Raw genomic sequence first — 27,514 nt, forward strand, 5'->3', positions numbered from 1 at the left:
AAAGAGCCCCTTCTAATGCAAAGACTAATTACACAAAAATACATAATGGAACAGCAAATACCTGGGCTTTTTCTCCCTTTTCTCCCCCTTTTCCGAGTGTCAGATGCATGTCACTGGAAGAAGTTTTGTTACATGTATCATGCCATAATTTGTACAATCTATTTGTTAGTAGCTATGGAGAGAGGTACTAACTGCTTTATTTTGGTACTAGATTTATGCTTTAAAGGGTAATACCAAGCTACAAAGGATAGTGGGTGTCAGGGGCGGAGCCAAAGAAAGCCCGGGGGGGTCACGTACCCCCCCTCAATTTTGAATTTTTTTTGTTTTTGTTTTTGTTTTTGTTTTTGTTTTGTGGTCATATACAAAATGTATTCTCTTTTTTTTTTTTTTCTTAACATTTTCTTTGGCTAAGGAGTTGTTGTCATGTTCACAATAAGTAATTATTTGATACCTTTGGAGCATTATGTGGTATTGTTTATGTAGTAGTCTAAACCAGTAGCGTAGTGGAAAATCTTATGGATTGAATGTAATTAACTCACTATTTTCAGGTAGTTGACAAACTACTTAGTGTGATTTGTGATTTCTCATACTTTGAACATCACATAGGCAACCCCATATGGTACTCTAAGACTATGTAACAACTTCCATTCAAAACACATCATTTATAAGCAATATCATCTCTTTAATATTTTCTGTGCTATAAATGATGTGTTTTTATTTTCTAAAATTAGGAATGTTGATCCATAATTTTTTGTGCTAAAATTATAAACTTACATCACCAGTCCACATCGAGCTATTACACACTATTATAGAATTTTGATTTGTTCCTGTTAATAATGTTTTTTAATTTGTGCTATAAATGATGTTTTTTGATTTGTTCCTAGACTAGATAGTAAGGAGGGAGAGAAGAGAATATACAAACTTGCTAAGATAAGAGAAAGAAGAATAATAAATTTTAATCAGGTTAAGTGCATCAAGAGTAAGGACTCTAAGGTGTTGGTGAAGGATGAAGAGATTAAGGAGAGGTAGAAGAACTATTTTAAGAAATTATTAAATGAGGAACATGGAGGTAGGTCAAAAGGGGAAGAAGTAGCCAATAAAAAAGAAAACCCAAGACTATAGGTTCTATCACAAGATTAGAAATTTTGAAGTACAGATTACACTTAAGAAGATTAAATCGAATAAGGCTTTAGAACCCGATGATATCCCTATTGAAGCTTAGAAATGTTTGGGTAGGAAGAGGGTTCCTTGGTTGACTAAGTTATTTAGTAAGATTTTATTGTCTAGGAAAATGACAGAGGAGTGGAGGAAGAATATTTTCGTGTCAATTTATACGAATAAAGGAGATCCCCAGAATTGTAACAACTATAGAGGAATCAAGCATATGTGTCATATAATGAAAGTATGTGAGAGAGTGATGGAACGTTGATTGTGAGATATAACAGAGGTGTTAGAGAATCAATTTGAATTTATACCTGGTACGTCAACAATAAAAGCTATCTATCTTTTGAGGAGAGTAATAGAAAAGTATAAAGAAAAGAAAAGAGACATTCATATGGTTTTTATTGATCTTAAGAAAACAAATGATAGAGTGCCTTGAGATATAATCTAGTGAGTGTTAGAGAAGAAAATGGTGACAAAATGTTACATTGATGTGATTAGGGACATGTATGAAGGTGTGGTGACTACTATTAGATCGCCTGTTGGAGAGGCAAGTGAATTTCCAATTACTATGAGTTACACCAAGGATCAACATTAAGTCTTTATTTTTTTGCTTTAGTTATGGATGAGTTGACTAAAAATATTTAGGATGATGTGCCGTGGTGTATGCTTTTTACAGATGATATCGTGTCAGTAGATAAGACTAGAGAATGAGTTAACACTAAGTTAGAGACTTGAAGAGAAGCACTTGAAGCTAAAGGATCTAGGATAAGTAGAATCAAGACAGAGTACATGGAGTGTAATTTTAGTATCAGTAACAATGGAAGCATAGGAGAAGTGGAGATTAGGAACCAAAAACTACCTAAGAGTGAACATTTTCGTTATTTAGGATCGGTTATCACAACGGCTGGGGAGATTAGAGCGAATGTAGTCCATAGAATTAAGGTGGTGTTGCTTAAATGGAGGAGTGCGTCTGGCGTATTGTGCGATAAACAAGTACCCACTAGACTAAAAGGAAAGTTCTATAGAATGGTTATTAGACTAGCAATATTGTATGTGATGGAATGTTGGGCAACTAAGAAACAACATATTGATAAGATGAGTATTGCTGAAATGAGGATGCTAAGGTGGACGTGTGGCAAGACTAGAAAAGACAGAGTTGGAAATGTGTATATTCATGAATGGGTAGGAGTAGTGCCGATAGAAGATAAGTTGAGAGAAAATAGATTGAGATGGTTTGTCATATGCAACGGAGAGCAACAAAAGCAATAGTGAAGCGATGTGATATAATGACAGTAGATGGAAGTGTTAGGGAAAGGGAGACAGATCTAGATTGACGTGGGCTAATGTAGTAAATAAAGATATGAATCTCTTTAATTTAACTAACCAAATGACCATTGATAAAGTTGAGAGGAGAAGAAGAATTCATGTAGCCGACCCCATTTAATGAAACTTAAGGCTTGGTTTGGTTTGGTTTTGTTATTAGTGAGTAAATTGTGAGAATATATATTATATATATGGCATGCTTGTGTATATTAGGAATTAGACAATTTCATTATCACTTTCACTATTCCCTTTATTCATTCTCAACATTTGGTTGGGTGATAAAAATGTAGATCACAAATCTGTTCTAATAAAACTACAATCATCAATCTGCAAATAAGTCTTATTAAAGTTCTGTCACTATGACTCAGCTTTATCTTCATTGAGGCTGTAGGGTTTCTTTCAAAACTTTGATTGAGGACATTTTGGGTGTTCTGTGCATTCTCAGAAAGCATATGTGATTCATTGGGTTAGGTTCACTGCAGGAAATGAGGCAATTAACGGCGTTTAATTACCGGCGTTTTATTAAACGTCACGGTTGATAATTTTTAACGACGTTTTGTAACCGTCGTATATTTTTAAAAACCAAAACGGCACCGTTTCTAAGTGAAGGCGTTTAAAAGCGCCTCCGAATGCTGTAGGCACACGCGCCCCTTTATGAAACCCTTATTTTTTAATCTGAGTCCAAAGTGTAAGAGCAATTTCGCGCACATCTCTCTCTTTCTCTCTCTCTCAGTGACGAAGAAGACGGAGGAGATCAATCGGCTGTTCTTGAAGCTTGAATATATAACACTGAGTCTTAGCTTGAATACGCACACATCTGTCTCTCTCTCTCTCTCTCTCACTCTCGATCCTTATACGCACACATTTCTTCATCGAAGCTCCATCTGCACCTGCGATTTCGAAGCGATTTCGAAGATTCAGATCGATTTCGAGATTCAGAGCGATTTCGAAGCTCCATCGCCAACGTCATCTGCACCAGCGAGGTAGCGAGCTGCACCGTCTCTCTCTCTCTCTCTCTAGATCTATGAAATCAATGTTTTGAAGGCATTCTTACTTGAACCTCATTTGCAGAGATTCTGAGAGATTCTGACTTGATCCTCATTTACTGAACTTTAATCGATACTCTCTCTCTCTGTATTTCTTTCGAATTTTACTGCATGTATAACATTTGTATACATCAATGTGTGTTTGTTGAATTGATCTGTTAGGTTCTTTTTTCAACAATTATATCCTAATTGATAGATTGATTGTAGTAAAACTCTTTCATACTTGATTTCAAATAAATCATCTTTATAAAGTACTGATGAAGTGAAATCAGACTCTTTCTCTGAAATTAAGAGAGAAGCTCAGGTCATAGATGCCCAAGGAATTAAAGTTTAGAAGTCAGAATTCTTACTTAAATTGCGTAAGGATTTTTGTTGCAGTTGTCTTGATCTTATGATTTGGAAGGAGCAGCAACCATTCTAAACCCAGGAAGTTACAAGGGTTTTGCGCCAACATTATCTCTAATTGAATTGCGTCTAACCTCACATCATCATCTAGTGAATTGGACAGCACATATCCAAGAAACTGAAAACTCTATTACTCTTTTGACCTCAATGACTTGGATGACTTTACTAGGAGGCAGACTCTATTAGATAAGTATGGGGCTTAGGGAGATGTGAATTCCCAGACACACACATGCACTATATACACATACCCAAGTCCATGTTTTGTAGTTAGAACTTTTCAGTTGTTCTTTCTGTTTGAAAAAAAAAAAAAACAAAATTGATAGGGACTTATATGCAAAGGATAAATTACACAAATAATCCCCAAAGTATACTATATTTTTCATTTTGGTCTCTAACCTTTAATTTGTTTTAATTACATCCTGCACTTCACACATTGATTCATTGTGGTCCCTTCTTATAAATGCCATAAACTTCGGACCAAAAATTTTGGGATCATGCTTATATTAGCCTTATATTAAGAACATAAAAGACATTGAGGAATTTATTTCATTTTTTTGCCTAAATGAATAATAGACACATGAATTTAAAAAAGATAACAAAGTTACTTTTAAGAACTGAAATACATACATAATGAGGAACGTAGTCCTCTCATATGTCGCAACAAGAAGTTAATTTTTGTCCATTGAATTTTGTATTTGTTGAGTTAATTCCTAAAATCTTCTGACTATTGCACTTTTAATTTGTCGAGTTAATCCTGAAAATCTCCCTAAAGCCTCAATTTTTCTATACAACATGAAACCATAATCTTCTATCCATTATTTGATCAATGTTATTTGGCATATATAGTGCATTCAAAGCTTGATTTAAGCATGATATCAACATCTGCATTTATAGGAAAGGACTACATTGTAATCAATGTGTAAAGTTTAGGGATGTAATTGAAACAAATTAAAGATTGAGAACCAATAATGAAATAGATAGTATACTTTTGGAACTATTTATGACCATATACTTCTATGCCAAACAGTAGCGTCTTATACAAGTTGTCCCAAGTTTTGTTTAAAATATGTTTGTTGTTTACTTCATAGATGGTCAAAAATTGCTCGAAGGTTGCCTGGAAGAACTGATAATGAGATAAAGAACTACTGGAGAAGTCATTTGAGAAAGAATGCACAAGTCCGAGAGCAAGTTACACCGAATTTTCCCTCCATTTAATTTGTCTGTTTTTATTGCTTCTACTTATCAACTAAGCTACTTGCACAGAAATTTTTCATGGAAACATGTCTGAAATTTTTTTGTGCACGTAGACTTTTTGTTTACTAATTTCTTGCTTTATTAACAAATGCTTCATATTATAGGAAACTACGATCAGAGCATCACAAACAACGAGAAACAAGATGTGTTGGTTACAAAATTTGATAATGGAGACTGCACATCTGTTAAGGAGAACATTTTGAGAACCACTGATGATCACTCTGATGTGTTTGAATTATCAAACTATGGAATTGCAAGTTCTCCATATGAAGTTTGCATATCGGATTGGATGTCAAGTTGGTCAAATGAGCAAAGGGAAGTGAACCGTCATCATGGGGAGTGTCAGAGTTTGGACTCAGGTTTCTGTTGTTACTCAGTGTGGAACTCTAAAGATCACAGTGATAATGGTTTATGGGACTCTTCTGATTTCCTCTGGGACACAGACTAATTAAATTTGCTTCACTTTGAGTTTGAGGAGTGAATAAAAGAGAAAATTTTGACTGTAAAATTGGCTTCTCTAATCATTTCTACAGTTATATTGGTACAGAAACAATATGAACCTTTAGCACTAGTAAAATTGTCTAGTTATAATATAGGGAGTGATATTTCTGAAATGGTGGCAAAAGGTTGTGCACAGAAATGATCAATATATAATTAGGAAGTAAATCCAATCTTCATTTGTCCGAATATAGTGTTTATGGTTATGTTTGTTTTGGTAGATTGATTATTATATGAGATTTTTGCTTGAAATTAATAGTTATGAGATTATCAATATCCTAAAATTATATATTTTATTTCACGTTTGAAATGTCCTTGTATTAGGAGCAAGATTTGTAGAATTCAATCCTATCTCATGTTAAGTTAAAATTGCCAGACATGACCATGGTTTAGTTTTAGGGTAATTGATCATGGGTACTTTTATTTTATTTCATTATATCTCATTTTTATTGAGGGTTAATGTGTGACATTAGGGATGAGGACATGTTTGGCATATTGAGGGTTAATGTGAATATTGGTTGGTGCAATAAGTTAGAGGGTTAATTGAGAATGTGGGTGTAATAAGTCAGACACACACAAGTCTACTGGAGAGTGAATTTGTTTCCTTTGCTAACTTCCCATCTTGCTTTACAGATGTTCAAAAGATCCATTTCAAAGACGGCATTAGAGCGAATGTCTGGTTTGTTTGGATCGTTTTCAATTCTTCAACCAAAGGAGGGAAAAAAAAGGTATAATAGAATAATACTTGCCCTTATTTTTGGTGATGATGAGCATTTTGTAGCATGCGTCCCACATTCTAATGACCACTTTATACATGACAAGGATGTGAGCATGCAGTATTCATGTTCTTTCTATGCCATTCAGCAAAAAATGATCGGCATTTGTCCTTTACTACACTTCTCCTTTACTACACTTTTACTAATATTTATATATCAAAGGAAAAAAGGACCTGAGAAATAAGTTACATTATTCTTTGAATTAGTTTATCTTTTTCTGTTATATTGTCTGGAGGGGGTCAGTGAGTTGGTTAAGTAGGTAGAATTTTTAAGAGAGAGAATCAAGTAGAAGCAAGAAGTGACAGTCTGTAAAGAACCTCAGACACTTCCATCAATGCTCAAACATCTAGGAGATGGTTATGTTGGTTGGTGATGATGACAATTCGTACAAGGGATCCTCTTGATATAGCGTTATAGATAAATTATGACCTGTGTTTGTTTTTTCCATCAGTATATGCATTCCTCTTTTTTGATGTATGAACCAACGTAACTCTATGCAATTTATAGATTGCTTTGAAACGGGAAAAGATGGGTGAGACAGCTCCTTTTTGGAGATTTTCTGCTACTTTTTATCCAGATCTTGAAACAGCAGCTCCTGCTGGTGCTCTTTTAAGGAATCCTAGCAGGCCACTTAACGGCAACTCCAGCACCTCCTCGAGGGTAATTACTTTTCCTCTTCAACTAGTAGGCTTACATATTATTTTCCTCCTCTTCATGCATGTCTAGTACAGTGTTTTCTCTAGTAGACGAATTGCCATGTAGGATCACTCGCAGATTCTGGACATGCTTATCAATTAACCGATCCCTGACACATTCCGTGATTGTTTTCTATTTGGATAAGGGAAATAGGGTTTGAGCTTTGAACTGCAGACAAATATTTGCTAATTTAAGTAAAGAAATTGAAAGCAGAAAATTGAGTTGGTGAAGAAGTAAACAAACTAAAACACACAGGCTTTTGATTTGAATCTTGAATTAATTGAACTAAATTGGAGATTGATTCAAATAATCCAAAGAATTATCCTTAGTGATCATGGTATTGTGAATAATGCATAGAGTTGTTAAATTTTGGTTTTACATGATAAAAGGAGAGGATGCTTGCTGACTAAAATAATATATATATATATCGTTTTGATACTAATCCTTCTGTTGCATTTCCCCAGATCTGCAAAATTATGGTACAGTTTTGCTTCTCTGTTTCTGGATAATATGTTTGGGCTCTTCTTTAGTTACAGGCACATTGCGTAGGCAAAGCAGTGGGGAAGAAGTTGGATCAAGGTATGGCGTGTATGTAGAAAAAGATGCAAATGTGGTCATTACCTGTTTGGTTGTTTAATATTCCTTCTATTTTGTCTTCTGCTTTCATTTGCAGGGGAACAGAATGTTCTTCCAATCCTTCAAAGCTTCATCGAAATGCTTCTGCCGCAGCTAATATGAATAACCTTAATATGAATAACCTTGTTTCACAATCCTCTTCCGCAAATCCAGGTTCTTTTGGAGTATTTTATTTTCAAAGAGTATATGATTTATAGTAGTCCTATTTCATGCCCATATAAACCAGTGGGATCCATGGCTGTTATGGTAAGGAATTTATAGAATTTTTCAGTTCTCTGCAATGTGGAAGTAAACTGCAGTCCTCGAATTTTTCGGTTCTCTGTTTATTAATTTCATACCAATTTTCATTTTCACTATAATTTAATTTGCAGGTGATGTTCAGCACTGATGGTTATTTTAGTTGTTTCTGTACCCATTTTCATTTTAGTTGTTTCTGTACCCATTTCGGTTCTCTGTTTATTAATTTCATACCCATTTTAGTTGTTTCTGTACTATGATCAAAGTTTAATCATTTTACACACTAGACTTGATGATGCAAACTCATGAACTTTAATCTCTGCAGTGATTTGGGTTGCTGATAAGAGTATCGGATCTGGGTTAGAGTTGGAAGAGTGGTTGATTTGTTATCTTAGTTGGAAAATTCGTCGAAAAGATGAAGAGATGGAATTGTAGGCATTGTTTGCAGTAGGTTGCGAGCTGCCAAACTCATCTGGATGCTTGAAAATGAAAGCATCAAAACCAGAGATAGAACAAAACTAGTATGGAAAGCAGCCATTTATATTGTTAATTCAAAACTAGTTGTTGAATTGTTGCAATGGCATGTAGTCTGATTTTAATTTTTTTTTTCTAGACATTTTCTTTCCCTTTTTTCTCCTTAATTGTTTACCAAGAATTTCCCTTTTTAAGTAAAATTGTAATTTTCAAACGATATATGTATACATATATCTTCTGCAAGCTCACATAGGTGATAGCCCAAACAAAGTTCTCTTCTCTTTTTTATTTCATGAAAATATATACCAACCAATTTCTTCAATTCCATTGGAACAAACTAGCAAGCTATTGTCGGAGTGCATTTTCAGTAGTGTTAAACCATCTTGTTAATTTTGATCCCAATCAATTAAATAAACAAAATTAAGCCTCAAGTCCATTTCATTGGATCAGAAGATGGAAAGGTGAAGCCTCGCTCGGTGGCTCACTTTCTCAGATCAACCTCCTTAGGAAGACGGACAGTTGAGACCTCGCTTAGGTTTCACTTTTGCTGATTTAGACAACTAGAATTAGTGGGAATATGTTTGATGTTGTGACTAGGATTTTAAATATCAGCTGTATTAGGATTTTTAACTTCTGATACTGATCTGATATATAAGTTTGATATTATTTGATATTTAATTGTACAGCCAAAACTAATATCTCAATACTATTATTTAAAACTATAATTGTAATGCCAGATAACAAGACAATTTTTGCACATTTATCATTTATGGCTGTACATGTATTCAATTTTTATTTCACTTTGGCCTTCTTGATAGTAAAGCCAACCAAGTCATTTAAAATGATCTCAACTACAGGGAATGGTACTTCTGACAATGTCAGTGTCAATTAAATTTTGGAAACCAACATGCACAAATGGGGTATGCAAGGCCTCATCATCCCAAACAGTACTCAGCTCTTTACATCATAGCAGTTGGTGCTGGTGGAACAAAACCCAACATCTCCACCTTTGGTGCAGACCAGTTTGATGACATCAACCCCCATGAGAAGAAGCTCAAGGTCTCTTTCTTCAATTGGTGGACGTTCAGCTCCTTCATTGGTGGACTCGTAGCCACCCTTGGGCTTGTCTACATTCAAGAGAACTTGGGTTGGGGTTTAGGGTATGGTGTCCCTACAGTAGGACTCATTGTGTCCTTATTGATATTCTACATTGTTCCTACTTATAGGCACAAGGTTAGGAAGACAGAGCCCAGGTGAAGACATGGTTAGAGTCATTGTCAATGCATTTGCCATCAGGAGGGTCAAGGTCCCCAGCCAACCATCTGAGCTTCATGAGTTTGGGCTGCAACATTACATCAATTGCAGGAAGAGGAAGGTCCACCACACCCCTAATTTTAGGTTAGTTCTTCTTCTTCTTCTACTATTTCTGGCTAGTACTCTTTTTTTCTTTCATTGTTAATCTAATTGGGATGGATTTGCTTTCTTATGATATTTTGTCTCTGTATGTGTCTGAAAGATGTGCTTTATATATGAATTCTAGGATGGATATCTTCTTTAAGAGATTTGGGTGTTTTCTTTTTTTAGTTCTTTCAGCAGTTTCTTTTAGTGCACTCTCTTATTATTTATGTTTCTTTCTGAATTCTTGCCGTTCCTCTAATAGCTATTTTGGCTCAGATTTCTTGCTGTAGAAGCATTAAGTTTTCATTTGATCTAATTCCAGGGATAATTGTGACTTCTTGCGGTTGTAAATAGCTTAATATTATCATTAATGTACCTTTGTTTGGTTGTTTTTCTGTTGATACAGTTTCTGATTAGACGTTTATTCACTTGAGCAGGAATGGTGATGATGATTCAGTAGCTAAAATGAAAAAGGAATTTTCATTTTCCATCCATATAAATCATTGTTTCTCATTTTCCATCTATTTCATTCTGATAGAAATCTTTCTATTTTGATAGAAAATCTTTTGAAAAAGGAATTTTCTTGAAGTAAAATTAACGGTGTGTTGTCGTGATCTGTATTGGAGAGATGAGAAGCACTGTAAGACTTGCCATACTACATTTGAGCTTGATTTTGACCTGGAGGAAAGATATACCATTCACGTTGCCACATGTAGGGAGAATGGAGAGACTCATATGTTTCCTAATCATAAAGTTCTATCATCACAGTTGCAAGCAATCAAAGCTGCGATTCATGCAATTGAGGTGGGTTTGTCATTTGGTTAAAGCTTTATGTTCAACTGCTGTGCTATATAATCCTCCTGCCTCCCCTCCCCAGAACCCCAACATGACATGTAGGCTATGTTACCTGTCCTACAGTTCTATGCATGGCATATTTCATGTTTCTCATAGTGTTTGAAAATATTGAAGAATTCTGTAATTTGATTATCACTCAAGAAATCAGCCTGACTAGAGAACCGCATAACTTATTTTTGCATATCTCGGATTGGGTTGGATGTATACACTTGCAACATTAACCTGTAGTTGAGTTACTTAAATCTAGTGGCTGCATTGCTTCCTACTGGCTGATTTTAGGTGTGGGGGCACTAACCATGAAAGTTTGGTGCCATTGGGATGTGAGTATACTTGTCATATTACAATACATGTATTATTTTATCTAACTGTAATTTTAGGTGAAAATATTTCTATTGAATAAACTTTTCTGAGTTAAATGCTGATTAAAGCAATAGAGAATTGCCTAAAGAGAGGCATAGCCTTTTCAAAATTATATATTAGATGTAGTTTTATTTGTTGATCCTGCCAATGTGGGGTGTTGGAGCCTGGGGTACACTATGTGCTGACTGCTCTTTCTGCAGTATTTGCACAAAAAAGTTCTGACATGATCCTCCATTCTCATAATTGGCAGCCGCAAGGGGCGAAGCAAAGGTAAGAAAATGAGGAAGCTGTGTTAATTTTCTTATAGGAAACCCAAGGATGATTTGATGATTTTATTTTTTTTATTTTTTAATGTTTTTTCTGAAGGATCATCCATGAGTACATGTGAGTGATCAGATAATCAGAGGTAAATAGTTCGAGCATGTTTGGAGCATGTTTGGTTACCATTCTCGGTATTGAATTATGTTGTCGATCAATGTCTTGAAAGTAAATGCAAGATGATTTGTTTTAATAATTATCATTCAGACATGGATTTGTTTTCATTGTATTTGGTTTTTTATGGTGTACTCACTTTAAACATTTTTATTTCATGCGGGCACAAATTTATTTTTTTATTAACCAAACATTAAAGTTCTTGTGGATGATGTCATGGCTAAAAAAAGTTGATTTTTTGTCACTAAATTTACTTGCACCAGTGCTAATGGTTTATTTTTCCTTTAAACAGATTGTTGAGCGGCTTAAGAAGTATTTTGATATTCTTGGGGGTCCTTCGACATTTATACAGGTGAGTACCTTATTCCTTGGGTGCTTGTTTTGAAACATTGAAGTCAGGATTTGTTCTGTTTTCTTAAATGAAATAATTTTTTGCATTTGGTTGATGCATTTCCTGGATTGGTCAAGTTAAAAATTATAACTTGCAGCCATTACAAATCCCACTTTTCCCTTTCCATATACAAATCCCACTTTTCCCTTCCCATACACAATAAAGTTCAACTACACCTCCATCTGCTTAGCAAACTGTTAGCAAACTGTTAGAAAAATCTAGTGAGATGTTAGTGCTGGTTAGCAAACTGTTAGCTAGCATTTCAATTCAAAACAATAAAGTTCAACTACACCTCCATCTGCTTGTACTTGCTAGTATATGTACAGACATGATAAAGCATTGATGCTACATCCTCCATACCCTAGAGTAGATAGCATTAGTAATGGTTGATGCCTTTGCAAGTTGTTACACCATTCAGTTTGTTTTGGTTTTCTTCTCAATTTCAATGCTGTTTGCAGGGTGTTTACTGGTTTTTAAAAAAATTGCACCTTGGATGATAGCCCATATGTACGCTTAGGCTGGGCTGTTGAGCTTTTAGTTATCTATCTTTGCTAATATGTTTATCATCTTGTGTGTTAAAGCTATTTTGTGTTTCTTTGTGTTGTCTTTAGGAACAACAAAAAGGAAGGAATTGCATGGGACAACCTGTGTCCATGCACTCTCTGGAACATGGGGATTAAAACCCGATGGCACTGTTTTTCAAGCTTATAGAATACATTTTACTTGTAATATATACCTGGTGTGCATTACTCTAGTTTTGTTCTTTTGATTGACTCAAAGCTAGATGATAATGTGGGAAGTTGTTTAATGGGATATTTGGGAAATTGTTTGTTCGATTGAAATCATCAAGAGGAGGAAGAAAATTTCTACTGCAAGGGGAATCGTTATGGAAACCATCAAACATGTAATGTTTATTTAGTCAATATATTGAAGTAGCATAAATTGTTTGTTCACCGGGCTCTCTGCATTCCTTTGTGTTGACTGGGATTTGGGAATGTATCCTGCTCAAAATTGTCTTTGTTGTACATGAACCTATTATGATTAATTGTGCCAACGGGAAAAAATAATTCATGCGTAGTTTCTTCCATTGAATGGGATACGAGACTTGGTTTTACTGTATGTATATGAATTTGATTAGATGATCTGATGACTTAAAAATCTTTTGGTATGGAGATGTTTTTGCTGGACCACTCATGGGTGGTAGGAGAGAAGCTCCATACCTTATGCTTGCTTATGTTGTAAAATATCTTGCCCTGTGGTTGAGAGAAATGCCAAAAAGTTCTTATGAGAGTGATTGTACTTTGCAGGAGGTCTCAAAACCTTTGACAGCTTTCAAGTCATTTGACAACCCAAACCGGCTTCAGATTATTCGCGTACCTGTCCGCAGCAAGAGTCTGCTGTCATCTTTCTTCGTAAAACAGAAGAAGACAACTGAAGACCATCTCATGAATCCTCACTCAATGAAGCAAGTCGACTATACCATTCAGCAAACCACCCACATTGTGTGGGTGTAACAGCCTATGCGTGTTGGTGATCACTTGATTCATCCATTAATTGCTTATATATCTCCAAACCTTTCGTTTGGTGATCGATAACAAGAAGTGCATCATCGTCTTGGTTCGGATCAGTGTTATGTTGTATTCTGTCTTGTATGTAGGTATAGTTAACTAACTAGCAGTCCTGTTGTGAAGATGGTTTATATTGATCAAGCTTTGATGGTTAACTCTAATTTCTATTTCTTGTCCTAATTATCTGGGATTTCAGATCTGGAAATTTACTTACTGTTTTCTTTGGAAAATTAGAGCAGGTCAAGAATAATAATATTCCTACTTGGTTAATGCTAAATAATAATATTTGCTTGATGTTAGTGCGGCTTATATTATTGATCAATTGTATTTCATATTTGAAGACCATATCAGAAAAATCAGGTCCAAAGGACTCAACAGCAACTGGCTGAACTAGAGCGCAAGAAAGCTGATATTAAAAGAAATGCAGCTCTTTCAACAGCTAAATTTGCAGAGGCTTGTCAAGAGCCAGGATTGCAGGTATGATCCTGCATTGCATGCCACTCTACTGATGATGTATATTCCTTCAAGAACGAACAAATTAAGTGTCAACTTTTGTTTCTTGTCCTAACTATCTGGGATTGCAGCTAAACATTTTTAGGTTGTCTTGCTGGAGTGGACAGATGATTTGGAGCTGTTCATATTAAAGGGTTATGGTAATGCATTAAACTACCAGATGGGAGTGCCATTGCTTGAGGATGTTGTTCAGTCCATGGAAGCTCCAACACTTCTGTCCCTTACTCCTCTGTGCTATGTTTTTCTAGCAAGGTTGATCTTTGATTCTTAATAAAGTAAAATCAGAAGCAATGTTGATCTTCTTTTTAGAATTTTTGTTTTTGTTTTTGCCCCCTTGATTCTCTTTCAAAGTGCTGACCTTCGGTAAATCATGACTGTGTTAGACTTATGTTTAATAATTTCACAGTGCCAATAATCTTCGGTAATATATTTGTGTTAGTTAAATATTATTTGACTAGCACTTGGGCTGAAACTTGGACAAGCAGAGTACAACCCATTGAGTGAAACATTGAAAGCAACTGCTTGCACTAGCAGTGTGACCAGCCATCATGGTGATTGAGTAGAATGTATCCTAGTCACTGGTCACAACCTACATAGCCTAGTCTAGATATACTATCTGTTGCCATGATTAGAGTTTTATTGTGAGTTCTATTCAAACTAGCTAAATAGTACAGAATATTGATACAGGGCATATTGTTTATATAACCTTCACAATTATTATATCATCAAATTATTTGTTGAAACCATATTGAAAAAACAGATGTCACATGGTGCGTAGAACTGGACAGGTTATATTGGATTTTTATACTTCTCGTATTAAACTTGTCTATAATGGGAAGCTTCTAGATGGATTTGATGGTGGAATGTAACTTTTTGCATCCGAACCTTTTGCTTGTTTTTGGAATCATCAACTTCATGTCTTTTCAATGTGTGTTAATGTTCTTTTTGTGTGAAGAATATTAAATATTTAATGCTGCTATATTTCATGTATAGGCTTTCACTTGTTTAAAATTCTATATTTGCTATGGTTGGTGGGTCCTTAAAGAGGAGAGATAGAAGCACAATGGTATTCTCTGGCTAGCTCATCACAAGCTCTATTTGTTGCTTTTGTGTATTTACTTCATTTTATTTTATTATTTTATTTTGTTTATAATATGCTTATGGGGATTCATTTTGCAGGGGTCTTCCGGCCATATTAATTGATCAAAATAAATTGATTGTATCTATTGGGGGAGTGACAGCTCTTGCAGCAGAGATCTACACACTAAGGTATTGGACTACTACAAGTAAATCTAAAAAATGAGTTGAGGTACAAAATTGAGTTAAAGGCAGTTCTGCAGGCAAGAGAGTCTAGTGATCTATTCAGTTTAAGTGTTGGTTAGACAGTAGTCTGCTTGTTTACACCCAAGTTTTGTTAGTGGATTTGTTTTGTTCTGGACCCCTTGTGATCTGTTGCAGTAAATGAGAGTTTATAGGAACTCTAGCGTACAAAATGGTTCCCTTTTTGGTGCTTCAAGTACGTAATGGTTGATGATTGGATGCTTAGCTTACTAATTTTACTTGCTGCTTTTTCCTTACATCCTAACAGACCTTACCAGTTTCATGCATGTACACCATTCAAATAACAAGCTGCAATTTCTGGACTGGTTAAAATATTTTATTCAGTGTATGTCCTTTAATGGGGATGGAGTTGGAGTGGGTTTAAAGGTGATTTACAAGATTGCCTTTTGATATTGTCAATTCAGTGTGTTAAAAAAATATTGTACAAAAATTGTACTTTTTAAGTGTATATAGATTAGATCTAAAATGTTGAAAAAGAAAATGGATTAAAATGTTAAAAAAAGAGCTATAACGGCGTTTTTTCAAAACGCCACTACAGTGACAACGGAAATTTTTTTAAAATAAAAAAATTTATCACGGCGTTTTAAAAACGTCGCTAAATATTGGATGACGTTATTTTATCATTATTTATTGCATTTAGCGGCGTTTTTAAAAACGCCGCTTATACTAATTTTACGACGTTTTTAAAGCGTCATAAACTTATAGCGACGGCCGCGTCCTCGACGTTTGGTGATAAGCGTCACTAAAGGAATTAGCGGCGTTTTGCATACATATAGCGGCGTTTTTAAAACGCCGCTAAAAGTCATTTTTCCAGCAGTGGTTGGATCAATACTCCTCCATTGACAAGGCTTATGTTGATGGAATGAGACGCTTGGAAATGTTGGCCTCCAGAGTACTGGATATTGATCCGTGAGTAAACATTGAACTCTTTTCTACGTAAGAATAATGGTTTTCACAAAGTCATTCACATTTATGTGCATGTCCTTTTATTTGATTCCCAATTGTTAGCCCAAGGCTGTCTCCTGGTGTTGTGGACTTACACACTCACCATTTCGGTCCTTGTCTGAAGAACTCAAACATGACAAGTGAAGAATACAAGAATGCAGTACTGCAAGCAAAAGAGTACATTTTTGCAGGAGATATTTTCCAGATTGTATTAAGTCAACGCTTTGAACGACGAACATTTGCTGACCCATTTGAAGTCTACAGAGCATTGAGAGCTGTGAATCCAAGTCCATATATGACTTACTTGCAAGTATGATCTTCTCTGAGGCTATCCATAATGTCCAATGTTACTTATTTTTTCCCTTCTTTTTCCTCTTTTTTTTTTTGGTAATTACAATTAACTATTTTAAATTCTTTTCCATCCTATCAGGCTAGAGGGTGTATTCTGGTTGCTTCAAGCCCAGAAATTCTTACACGTCTAAAAAAGGTACATATAATTAAGCATTTTACTTCTGATTACTTTCATATGAGATTCTTACAGAAGTTTACTTTATCTCTTCTCTCGGCTTAGAATATTAGCTACTTCTGGATGTTTGCAAAATCTTATATAGTGCTTATCGTTTCTACTTTGGTACACGTTGACTAATGGTTGTGTATTTTGCCATTCTTGTTGACAGAATAAGATTGTTAATCGACCGTTGGCTGGGACTAGTAGAAGAGGGAGGACACTGCTTGAAGATGAGATTTTAGAAAAGCAGATGCTAAATGATGAAAAGCAATGTGCCGAACACATCATGCTGGTTGATTTGGGGCGAAATGATGTTGGAAAGGTTTTGGTCAAATTCTCTCTACTTATATGGACATTTATAACGTAGTGGTTGCACCAATATGAATTTTTCTCATGCTTGTTCCTGCTGAAATCTATAGTTTATAGTAGCTGAATTATTACATTCACTCAATGTGATCCTATATTCACATTTTTTGACTTGTATTCTGTTGGCCAATGCTTGTTTGGAAGTTTACTAAAAGACTTTTGGAGTGTCTTTTTTGCCATCTATTGGTCAATGGATCTTGGTTAGTATGAATCAGATGGGGCAATTGTCAATTGAGGTCATCATTTACCGTTCTCACTAATTTACAGTTCTACCATTTGGTTGCTTCTTCTTTCGATGCCCATCAAATCTCATGTGCATGAAACTTCTGGAAGCAAATTTAGGATACTGGTGAATTTTGGTGCCAGTTGTGCCCGTTAATGCTTGCAGTTATTGTCAGCTGAATTTTTTAGATATGATTTATATTGTTTTGATTATTTATCCATACATGCACACACATATATATATATATATATATATATATATATCCCTATATCAGCATTGACTGTACAATTTTCATCTTTGTTTTCTCAAAATTGGTGTATCTTTCAAACATTAAATGCATTCCACTCTTGTAGTTAACTCAAGATTGTTGACATAGGTGGCCAAATACGGTTCTGTAAATGTGGAGAGGCTCATGAATGTTGAACGGTACTCTCATGTGATGCACATCAGCTCCACGGTGAGATTTTGCTTTAAACTAAATGTGGATTGAGTTTCTAATGCGAAACTTGTGTCTTCTTGTTCTGGAGATGAGTTTTTTGCTAAGCAAATATTTGCATGCATGATATAAACAATGCCTTCTTTTTCATTGATTCATGGAGAAACATTAAAATAAAAAGCAACCTGAAACTTTTACTGAAATAAACAATGTCTTCCTTTTCTTTTCTTTTTTTTTCCCCTCTCAGGTAACAGGGGAATTGCGTGATAATCTAACTTGTTGGGATGCCCTAAGTGCTGCATTGCCTGTCGGAACAGTTAGTGGAGCACCAAAGGTTAATATTTTTCATTGTCTGTTCCCCTTTAGTTGTCAACTTGTTCTGTTTGGTTCTGGTTCTTCGATTGATGAAATACTTTTGAAGCAATCTGGAACTTAGCTGGAGCTAATATGTTGAAGGTAGATATAGGTAGGCGTGAAACTAGGAGAAGATTATGGGGGTTCATGAGCCCTGATTCTTTAAAAAATTATGTTTGTCATAACCCTTCTATATATATATATATATAAAATTTATATATCGTATTGTACATATATATGTGTTTGCCTATATAGTAAAAAAATATTATTTATTGTTTGGCTTCTACGATGATGAAATCTTGATTCCGTCCGTGATATTGGCAACTTGTATTTTGAGGGTATTAAGTTGTTATTTGAAACAGAGAAACAAAATGAAAACATGTTTGCTTTTTAGGCTAAGTTTGACAAGTTGAAAAAAAGTCAAAAAGTTATTCAAAAAGTTAAAAAGTTATCACTATTCACAAAATGTCAAAAAGTACGATTGCACAACTCCTAATCCTAATTTTCTCCTGCACACTAATTTATATAATTTTTAAATACACACTTTTTCATAAAAAGTCAAAAAGTTAACCCAAATAACCATATTTTTTTCCTTAATTTTTTAGTTCAAAAAGTAAAAAAGTGTAGTTATTTAGGACACCCCAAACAACCCCTAATATACAAATACAAAAAATTGTGTTACAGTAAAATTCTGCTTTGTACATTTGGAATGCTCAGGGTACCTACTATACATACTAGACTCTACGATTGTATTTAAATTATGAATTTAGAAATGAAAAATGAAACAATAATACTACAATTCCATAAATTTTACCAAGCCAAACATTTTTTGAGCCTAATGCGAACTTTAAAGAAAGGCCTTTCATATATATATATATATATATGAAAAATGCTTCCTACCCCCAGCTGGGGGTGACACCCAGTGAGGTGTCAGCTGGGGGTTGGTCCGGGAAAACAGTTTTTCTTTTTTTTTTTTTTTTTTTTGATTTCTGACCAGTGGGGGCGCGCCACGTCACTGGGGGCGCCACCCCCACTGGGTGTATGAAGCAAGATTGATATATATATACTAGTGGGTGGCACACGCAATGTATATCTAATTCAGATAAGTAAGTATAAAACAAATAATAAAGAAATTAATAACATATTATGCATGTTGTCAAAATGGTAGGAATTTTTTTTAATGAAATTTAAGGTCTTGTGTTCAAATTTTGTTCACGCCTTTGAATAATATTTTTTTATTTTAGAATAGAAAAATTTGTCACGTGGCAGAAGGAGAAGCCCCACACAATTGGACACCAAGCCATGTGCTCACACACACACACATATATATATATATATAAAGAAGGGTAAATTACACTCACCTCCCTTCAAGTTTAGAAAAAATACAATTAACTCCACACTTTTGATATAATTATACCAGCTTCCCTCGAGATTTTAATTTACATTACACTTTATTTTTCATCATTAATTCGTGAGTTATATGGATGAAAAGATGTTGATATCATCTCTTTTCTACTAAAATATATATTTACTTTTGTTTATTTTAGCGTCTACTGACCATCTGCATTAGTTTTTGCTTCATTAAATGTTTGTTTGATTATGGTTATAAAAATTTTTTGTCTGTTATGATTACATCATTTTTATTTTTATTTTTTTAATGTTTCCTTTCATTTATTATGGGTATGAATATGGGTATGAATTCATACCCATAATAGAGTCTGAATCTTGAAATTCTATCTTTGTATTACAAATATGAGACTTTCCATCATAATTTGGTATATAAATAAATAAATAAACCAAAAAAAAAAATGTGATAATTCCCCAATTTGTTTCAAAAGTTTTAGATGAATAGTTCCATCAAAAAGAAATTTAAAATAGTGAGAAAGAAAGTGCTTTCAATATTTGTGATGGATATGGGTTGAGTGAAGATGATAAAACACATAAGTGGTATTGAGTTGAGCCTCCAATTTGTCGAACGATTATGTGTGGGTTGTAAAAATGGCTCGCCTAAAGCCTGCCTAAGCCTTAGGTTTGGCCCGGCTCGACCTTCCAGGCTAGGGCTTGGGCCATTTTTTTGACCAACCCACGCAGACCGATTAAGGCCCGATCCGCAACTCGGATTGCTCGACCTACGACCTAGACCGCCTGATCTGTGACCTGGACTACTCTACGTCCAACGTCACTTTCAAACTATTTTGGTAAAAAAATTAATAAATAATAAAAAAATTGTTAAGTTCGACCCAAGTCTGATTACCCCTTGGGCTTGGGCCTAGGCCTAGTATTTTGGGAACTAGGACAGCCCAGCTCAGCTCGAAAAATGATGGGAGCCCGTTAAGCTTGTGGCTGGCTTGGTCCGAGCCTGAGCCTGAACGGGCTGGGCCATTTTTACATTCTTATGTGTGGGTGTTGGAGTAGGGCAAACCCCAACAGCTAAGATAAATACTTGGTTTAAACCTCAAATGTTTATTAAAATATAAATTTGGATTTCAAAATTTTGGACCAAATTTTTTTTCTTTGGGTTAATTACCCATAGTGTAACGCCCCAATTTTCATACTCAAATGACAATACAATAATCATAGCCCTTTTAAAGGAAAACCAATTATACAATCACACGCTTGCATTTCTTAATATAAATAATTCCTCATGCAATAATACATTAGTCCAACAACAAGTAATTGAACAAATAAATACCCCCAAGGGTTTAGAAGTTTCCAAAGCTTACACCTGGTTACACAAAATGGTTATTCAAACCAACACAAATACAGTCCTTGGCTTACAGACAGAGTCACAGCAGAATGAGAGTTTTGTACTCTCAATACACATATTTTCTAGCCTTTGGTTAGGCGGAATCACCACATTCTTTACTGCACAAAAATCTCGTAGGGTGAGTATAAAGCTCAGTAGGAAGTTCTTAACAAAGTATATATACTACAAGAAATTACACTTTTAGCAACCACTTTTGGCGACGATGCTAATTTTTCATAGCAAAAAGTATATTTTCGGCGACACAGTAGTCAATTTCGTTGGTAAAAGTAGACCTTTAACAATGCAATTTACTATCGTTGCTAAAAATGTATAATATTCACTAGGCGCCTAAATTTTTGGTTGGCGCCAATTTTTTGAAAATTTTAGCAACCAAGGTTAATTTTTGGCAACATGATAAGCGTTGCTATTAGTCTATTTATTTTTGGCAACAAAAAGTTGGCATTGGCAAAGAATTAGACATTTAGCGACAACAAAATTATTTGTCGGCAAAAGTTGAGATGGCTTTGATTTTCTAAAACTTGTTTTAGATTTCTTTTAAAAGGCTAAAAATTAGTTTTGTGAAAAAATTAAAAAATTAAATAGTTTGTTTGGTTTAATTTTTTAGAATTCAATTTTTAAAAAATTCTACTTTCTTGTTTTTTGTATTTTTTTTAATTTTACTGATTTTTTTTAATATTTTAAGCAATTTTTTTAATTTTTAGACACATCTAATATAAATACACTTAAAAAATATAATTTTTGTGAAAAAAAACTTTAAAAATTTCACTAAATAAAAAAAAAAACAAAAATTCAGTATATTTTTTATATTTTGTGTATTTATTAATTTTTTAAAATATTTTTTCATAAATATTTTACTTTTTAGATACATTTAACTAAGGTGCATCCAAAAAAGTAAAAAAAAAAAAAAATACTCAAAATTTTAAAAATATTCACTTAAAAAAAAACACGAAAAACAAAAAAAAAAATTCAATTTTTAAAAAATTGAATTTAAAAAATTGAAACCAAACATACTAAAAAGTACATATCAATTTTATATAATTTTACAAAGTATATGAATAATTTTTAATTTTCAAATATATTTAAAAAGAATAGAAAGATTTTTTTGGTTAAGAAAAATAAATAATCTATCTATCTATACTATTATAAAGTGAACTCCTCTTATGGTGTCCTGAAGCTTTACTCTCCTCATGCCATGTGGCAGTATTTTTTATTTTTTAAAAAAAAGTTAAATAAAGAGATGGGCAAGATATTTTTTATTTTTTTTAAAAAAGTTAAATAAAGAGATGGACAAGGCTTGAACCCATAACCACATACCACTTAAATTAAGTACACATTATAATATTAATTTCATTATTATTTTTTTTATTCCTACTTAATTAAACTGCACACGCATTGTGTGTGCTACCCACTACCCACTAGTAATAATAAAATTGAACTCAAACCAAACAACAGTGACCATGTTTTTTACCTTCCCTCCAAAAAAACCCCTATTCTCTCCACGATTTTCTCCTTGCACAGCCATTCTCTCACGATTGCAAGTTCTCTCCTCACAATCGCACGCCCACGTAGATATTTGTCGACCGTCGGGTTTTCGCCATTTGCCGTTGCTGTGCTACACCATCGCCTCTTCATTCTGGCTCGGTAGGTCGTCCCCTCTTTGCTCTGTATTTTACTTCTCTCTCTCAATTTGTTATCTGAATCTTTGTTCTATTTGCTTTGTATTTCATTCGTTTCAGTTATTCGTTTCTTTGTCAAGGGTTCCATGCATAACCTGCAATTCTATCTGCTTTCTATTGAGTTTTGAACTAGGGGAGAACCATTATATCTCTAGCTTCTAGTGAATTGCTAGGGCTTTTTAAAGATTTTTTTTTTCTTGCTTATTTGACGCTATTTCTTATTAGATTGCACAGTAGGAACAATGTTTTTCACTTTTGTAGTTGCAGTATCCAAGTCCAGTACTCTTGAATATGTTTCTTCACTATATGAAGCATGAGAATCATCAAATTCTAGCTTGATATCACCCAGAAGGTGGTAAACCTTCTCATCATCACAGGAAAATTACAAGGTTATGAAAAATAAAAAAGAAAAATCATAGAAAAATATGAAATTTCACTTAGGATCAGGAATACTAACCCCAATATGATACTATATCAATTACAACTTAGATGTAAGCTAGCTTTAATGGATGCAGAAAGTTCCAAATTAACCAAAGTGGATGTAATATGCTCGTTGTATCTTTTTGAATCACCTTGGGTGTTCTAATTTTGTTTGTAGATGCTTGTTGAAAATTTCCTCATGTACAATGGTGCACATTCACAACTATATGAGCTTTACAATGAGATTGTGTAAGTGAAAATTTGAAACAGAACATAATCAGTTTGCATAAAAGATCCAATCATCCAATTATTTAAGTTTAACCATAGAATTAGCATTGAAAGCTCACAAACAAGATTTGAATTTGTTTCTATTTTCTTAGGCTGTGTTTGTGTCATGGATTTGGGTAGGGATTTGAAAATCCATGATCCAAACAGTGTTAAATGTGTTGCTAGTTAAATGTTTCAATGCCTCCATCAATCAAAACTTCTAATTTGGATTGAAGTGCTTCAAAATTTAGTTATGGACAAATGATACAATAATAGCACATTTTTGTATATAATATCCACATGGTTCAATTGATGATCCCAAAATTGCCACAATAAAAGGTAATAAAGTAGCATACAGCTGAAGGATTGTCTGACAACTTGATCGCTTCAGTAGTAGCTTCGGCATATTGGCCATCATCAACGAGCTTCTTGACCACCAACAGTGACTTTGGTGCATCAGGGTTTGTGTAGTTTTCAGAAATCCCAACCCAAAGTGTGTCCTCTACCAAACAAATTCAAGTAATCTACTGTTAGTTTTACTTTCATATTGAGAGAGAGAGAGAGAGAGAGAGAGAGGTAAGGTGTTTGTTTAACATATTTTATCTTTTTTGACTATTTTAGTCCAAATGGTCATTCCCAAACAAACCCAAGAAAGAGAACAAACTTCAAGTCTTGAAAAGAAACAATAGTAGTATATCAAATTCTTTTCAATTCATATTATTATTCTTTGATGCTATTTTTTTTTTTTTTTCTCTAAACTTTATTCTTATTATTTTTTTGAATATGTATCACACATTAATGTGTACTAATTGGGCTTTGTTTTTTTTTGTTTTTTCTGTTTTTTCGTTTTAATTTTTGTATTGCACTCTTTTAACAAACCTGTGACAGAGCAAACCATACATGCTATTGACTTCTTGTTGAGATGGCTTTGGGTATGGTTGCAGATTAAACCAACTAATTCAGTTCTCATTGTTTATGATAGCAACTGATACAACTGTGTGGTATTCTCATCACATTCCTCAGGTTGAGTGATATGATATCACTTCCAACTTTTTAAAGAGGTATCTTAATTCTCTTTATTGACTTAATTCTTTCTTCCGGGATAAATGTTTCCTTTTCCTAGACCTTGATTAATAGCTTGATTTATAAATCTAGCTTTGTCTTGATCTTGAATAGCAGCCAGTGCAAAAACCCTTTATTAATGTTCAGTTCACACTCTTTGTTTCTCAGATAGTATTGAGTGGATGTGTGATATAATGGGTTGGATGATATGCTCCCTATAACTTACTTGCCCTAAAAAGAAGATATGCTCCCTTGATTTTTCCAGTGCTTCTTGTTCTTTAGCTTCTCTCCATTTTATCAGTTTTTTTGCCAAGTCTAAGAGAGCACATAAGCTGGACACAAAATGTATATAGCGGGATATGATTTGTTTTATAAGTGGGCTCCACTAATAATCATGTCTATTAATGTGAATTTTGGATTTGGTTTCTATTTTTGTAGGTGGTCTGTCTTTTTTTTACCCCTGCTGTTCATGAGATTAGAGTGATTTTGAGTCTTTGACAACGCAGCTTGTAATTTTACATGCTTGAGGGTTAAACTAGTACTCCTTCATCAGGAAGTGGACATTGTACTGATAAAGAAGATTTTAAAGGGGGGGCATTTTTTCGTTCCGTTGCGAAAAATGCGATTTCTTGTAGTGAGGTCTTCCTCTGTTTTTCCTTCAGTGGGTATGTTCATTTTTGTTCTCTTTATATATACTTCTTATATATATATAAGAATATATGTATGATGGTTTTGTTATTTATTAGGTGGGCTGAGGTTCTTCCACAAATTTTCAAGTAATTGCAATCTTCCTCCTACTTGTTACCAGGTAATTTCAATGTGGATTGAGACCCATTTTATTTTACCACTTTATTGCTTTGATTTTTATTTATTTATTTATTTTTTTGTAATCAAGTTCATATATAAGTCAGCATCTTGATCATCTACTTAGACAACAGCTTTAGCCTTTTGGTTGTAAATAACATATTTTTGTGTGTTATATTACTTTATAGAGTCAAACTATTGTACACACCACCTTATCATAAAAAAGTGTTGAATTTTTGTGGTGTTAGTTACGAATTAATTTTATATACTTACGAAAGGTGCACCATAAATTAAAAAAACAAAATCTTAATTACAAACCCTTAGGATTATGTTATGAATTTTTGACATTTCTTAGTCTTAATCTCAATCTCAATTACAAAAATCTTAATCTCAATGCTTTAACTCAATTCTGTTGAGATTTCTTTATACATTTCCCTTAAATCTCTGTCCTCTAAATTTGCAAGTTTAAATTTTCATTTATGACAATATCAATAATAAAAAAAATTATTTTTCTTTCTTGAATGTAGGTTGCTGAAGATGGAGATTATGATCTTGCTCAAGTACTAATTGGAAATGAGAAGAGGCTTGTTCACATGCATTTGCATATTGTCATTCGTGATGTTATAGTTGCATTAAAAACATCGTTCCAATTGGGATTGACTTGATTTTATTTATTTTGTAGTTAGTTTAACTTTAGGTATTGTTGTACATAAACTTAAATTTTAAATTGTAAGAACACATGGGCTATTGTTGCTATCATAAATAGAATTTATTTATTTATTTATATGTGTTTGGATGTCAGTGAATTAAAGTGTGGATATTATTTAATAATTTTTTTTATTGGAAAATAATTTATTATTTGTGATGGTAATTTTTGCTAACCCAAATACCAAATTATTATTGTTTTTATTTTTTATAAAACAATTAGATGTTTTGCCGACGCAATCAAATTGTCGCCAAAAGTATCATTTTTACCAATGCAAATTTGAGTCGGCAAAAGTGACACATAATCATCTTATTTGAACCACTTTTGCCGACGCAATGGTAAATTGGCAACGATGATTGAAGGTTTTTGCGCACAAAGATGTTTGTCGCTAAAGACATGCTTTTGGCGATGCAATGAATTTTTCGTTGGTAAAAACTTTTCTCAACACACTTTCAGCGACGAGTTACCCGCGAAGCTCTATGGGTCGGCAAAGCTTTTTGCCGACGATTTCTGCCTTTTGGCGACGAATTTTGTTGTGTTGCCAAAACTGTTTTTTGTTGTATATGAAATCTTCATGTCATGCTATGTCCTTTTTGAAATATTTTTCATCCTTTGAAAACCATCATGCTCAATGATATCATGCAATTTCAATTGTTCAAAATTTATTAATTTAATTCAAGGGGCGGTAAATACAACTCTGGTAATCCCTAAGTCAGTGTCTGTAAGTAGACTGTACAAGTACTACCAATTTGTCATTTTTACCAGTATCAACTGGAAGGCTCGACACCTCTAATCTGTCATTTTTATCAGTATTAAGTGGAAAGCTCGACACCTATAATCTACACCACATTTCAAGACTTACCACCGTATTTACCCTAAAATCATTTCATGAAAACTTGTTGTTAACATTCTTTTCTAAATGCAAAGTTTTCAAATCAAATTTCAAAGCTCTTCATTATCAAATGAATTGATATGCTAATGCAATGATTAATAATATAATGCAATATTTTTCCACTTTCAATACTCCCACACAATATTCCAATTGTGATCAAAATTATCATTTCTCACTTTAATGCAATTTCACAAGATGAATAAATACTTTTATTTCAATTCATCCAAGGGATAACATAATTCTCACATTTCAAACATTTCCAACAATTTAGTCATCGTAAGACTATATTAATACTTTTAAACAACAATTCTCAAAACTTCCATAATTCCCATATTCCATGAAAACATCATTTATATGCAAATAAATAAACAATTTTCTAACATCATTTATTTTGGCTCACAAAATAAATATAACATCTTCCAAAGATTTTCAACATCTTTCTAAAAATTCCTAATTTCTACGTTTTCTCACCAAAATCAACCATTTTCAAATATTTGAGAAGATCTCACCAAAAACATTTTTCTTTCATCAACAAAGTTCGAAAACCCAAACTTCAATTTTTAAAGGAAAAGAAAGTAAACCCACTTCCAAAATCACTCATCTTCTTGAATTAATCAACAATCAATTTTCAAAACTAATCAGAGGATGATTTTGAAAATCATCGAGATATTACAAAAATATATATATAACTCAAAGAAAATCCTTACCTCAAGTTTAAAAA

At 33.7% G+C, this 27,514-nt stretch overlaps 1 protein-coding gene and 1 long non-coding RNA gene across 12 annotated transcripts; both read left to right on the forward strand.

Moving 5' to 3' along the window:
- Window positions 1-2,980: 2,980 nt before the first annotated feature.
- Window positions 2,981-15,542, forward strand: LOC145796947 (uncharacterized). 6 transcript variants are annotated; one of them, XR_014337736.1, is made up of 11 exons: window positions 2,981-3,470; window positions 5,027-5,122; window positions 5,297-5,551; window positions 6,324-6,418; window positions 6,974-7,126; window positions 7,693-7,741; window positions 7,836-7,951; window positions 12,557-12,849; window positions 13,253-13,602; window positions 13,855-13,990; window positions 14,098-15,542. XR_014337736.1 is itself a non-coding variant. In XM_082882772.1 (7 exons), the coding sequence occupies exons 2-7, from the start codon at window positions 5,107-5,109 to the stop codon at window positions 7,898-7,900; spliced, it is 633 nt and encodes a 210-aa protein (XP_082738898.1). In that variant the 5' UTR covers window positions 2,985-3,470; window positions 5,027-5,106; the 3' UTR covers window positions 7,901-8,660. The 6 variants fall into 6 exon arrangements, 1 of the variants encoding a protein (XP_082738898.1); XR_014337737.1 differs by having other exon boundaries at window positions 14,134-14,321; XR_014337735.1 differs by lacking the exons at window positions 12,557-12,849; window positions 13,855-13,990; window positions 14,098-15,542 and having other exon boundaries at window positions 13,253-13,807.
- Window positions 15,543-22,447: 6,905 nt separating this feature from the next.
- On the forward strand, window positions 22,448-25,979 carry LOC145796551 (uncharacterized). 6 transcript variants are annotated; one of them, XR_014337022.1, is made up of 5 exons: window positions 22,448-22,607; window positions 24,218-24,390; window positions 24,830-25,056; window positions 25,138-25,199; window positions 25,723-25,979. It is a non-coding gene; the product is annotated as an uncharacterized LOC145796551 (long non-coding RNA). The 6 variants fall into 6 exon arrangements; XR_014337026.1 differs by having other exon boundaries at window positions 24,898-25,056; XR_014337023.1 differs by having other exon boundaries at window positions 24,274-24,390.
- Window positions 25,980-27,514: the final 1,535 nt, after the last annotated feature.

Source organism: Camellia sinensis, chromosome 8 (assembly GCF_055761805.1).
Source record: "Camellia sinensis isolate YWXY chromosome 8, ASM5576180v1, whole genome shotgun sequence".
NCBI lineage: Eukaryota > Viridiplantae > Streptophyta > Magnoliopsida > Ericales > Theaceae > Camellia > Camellia sinensis.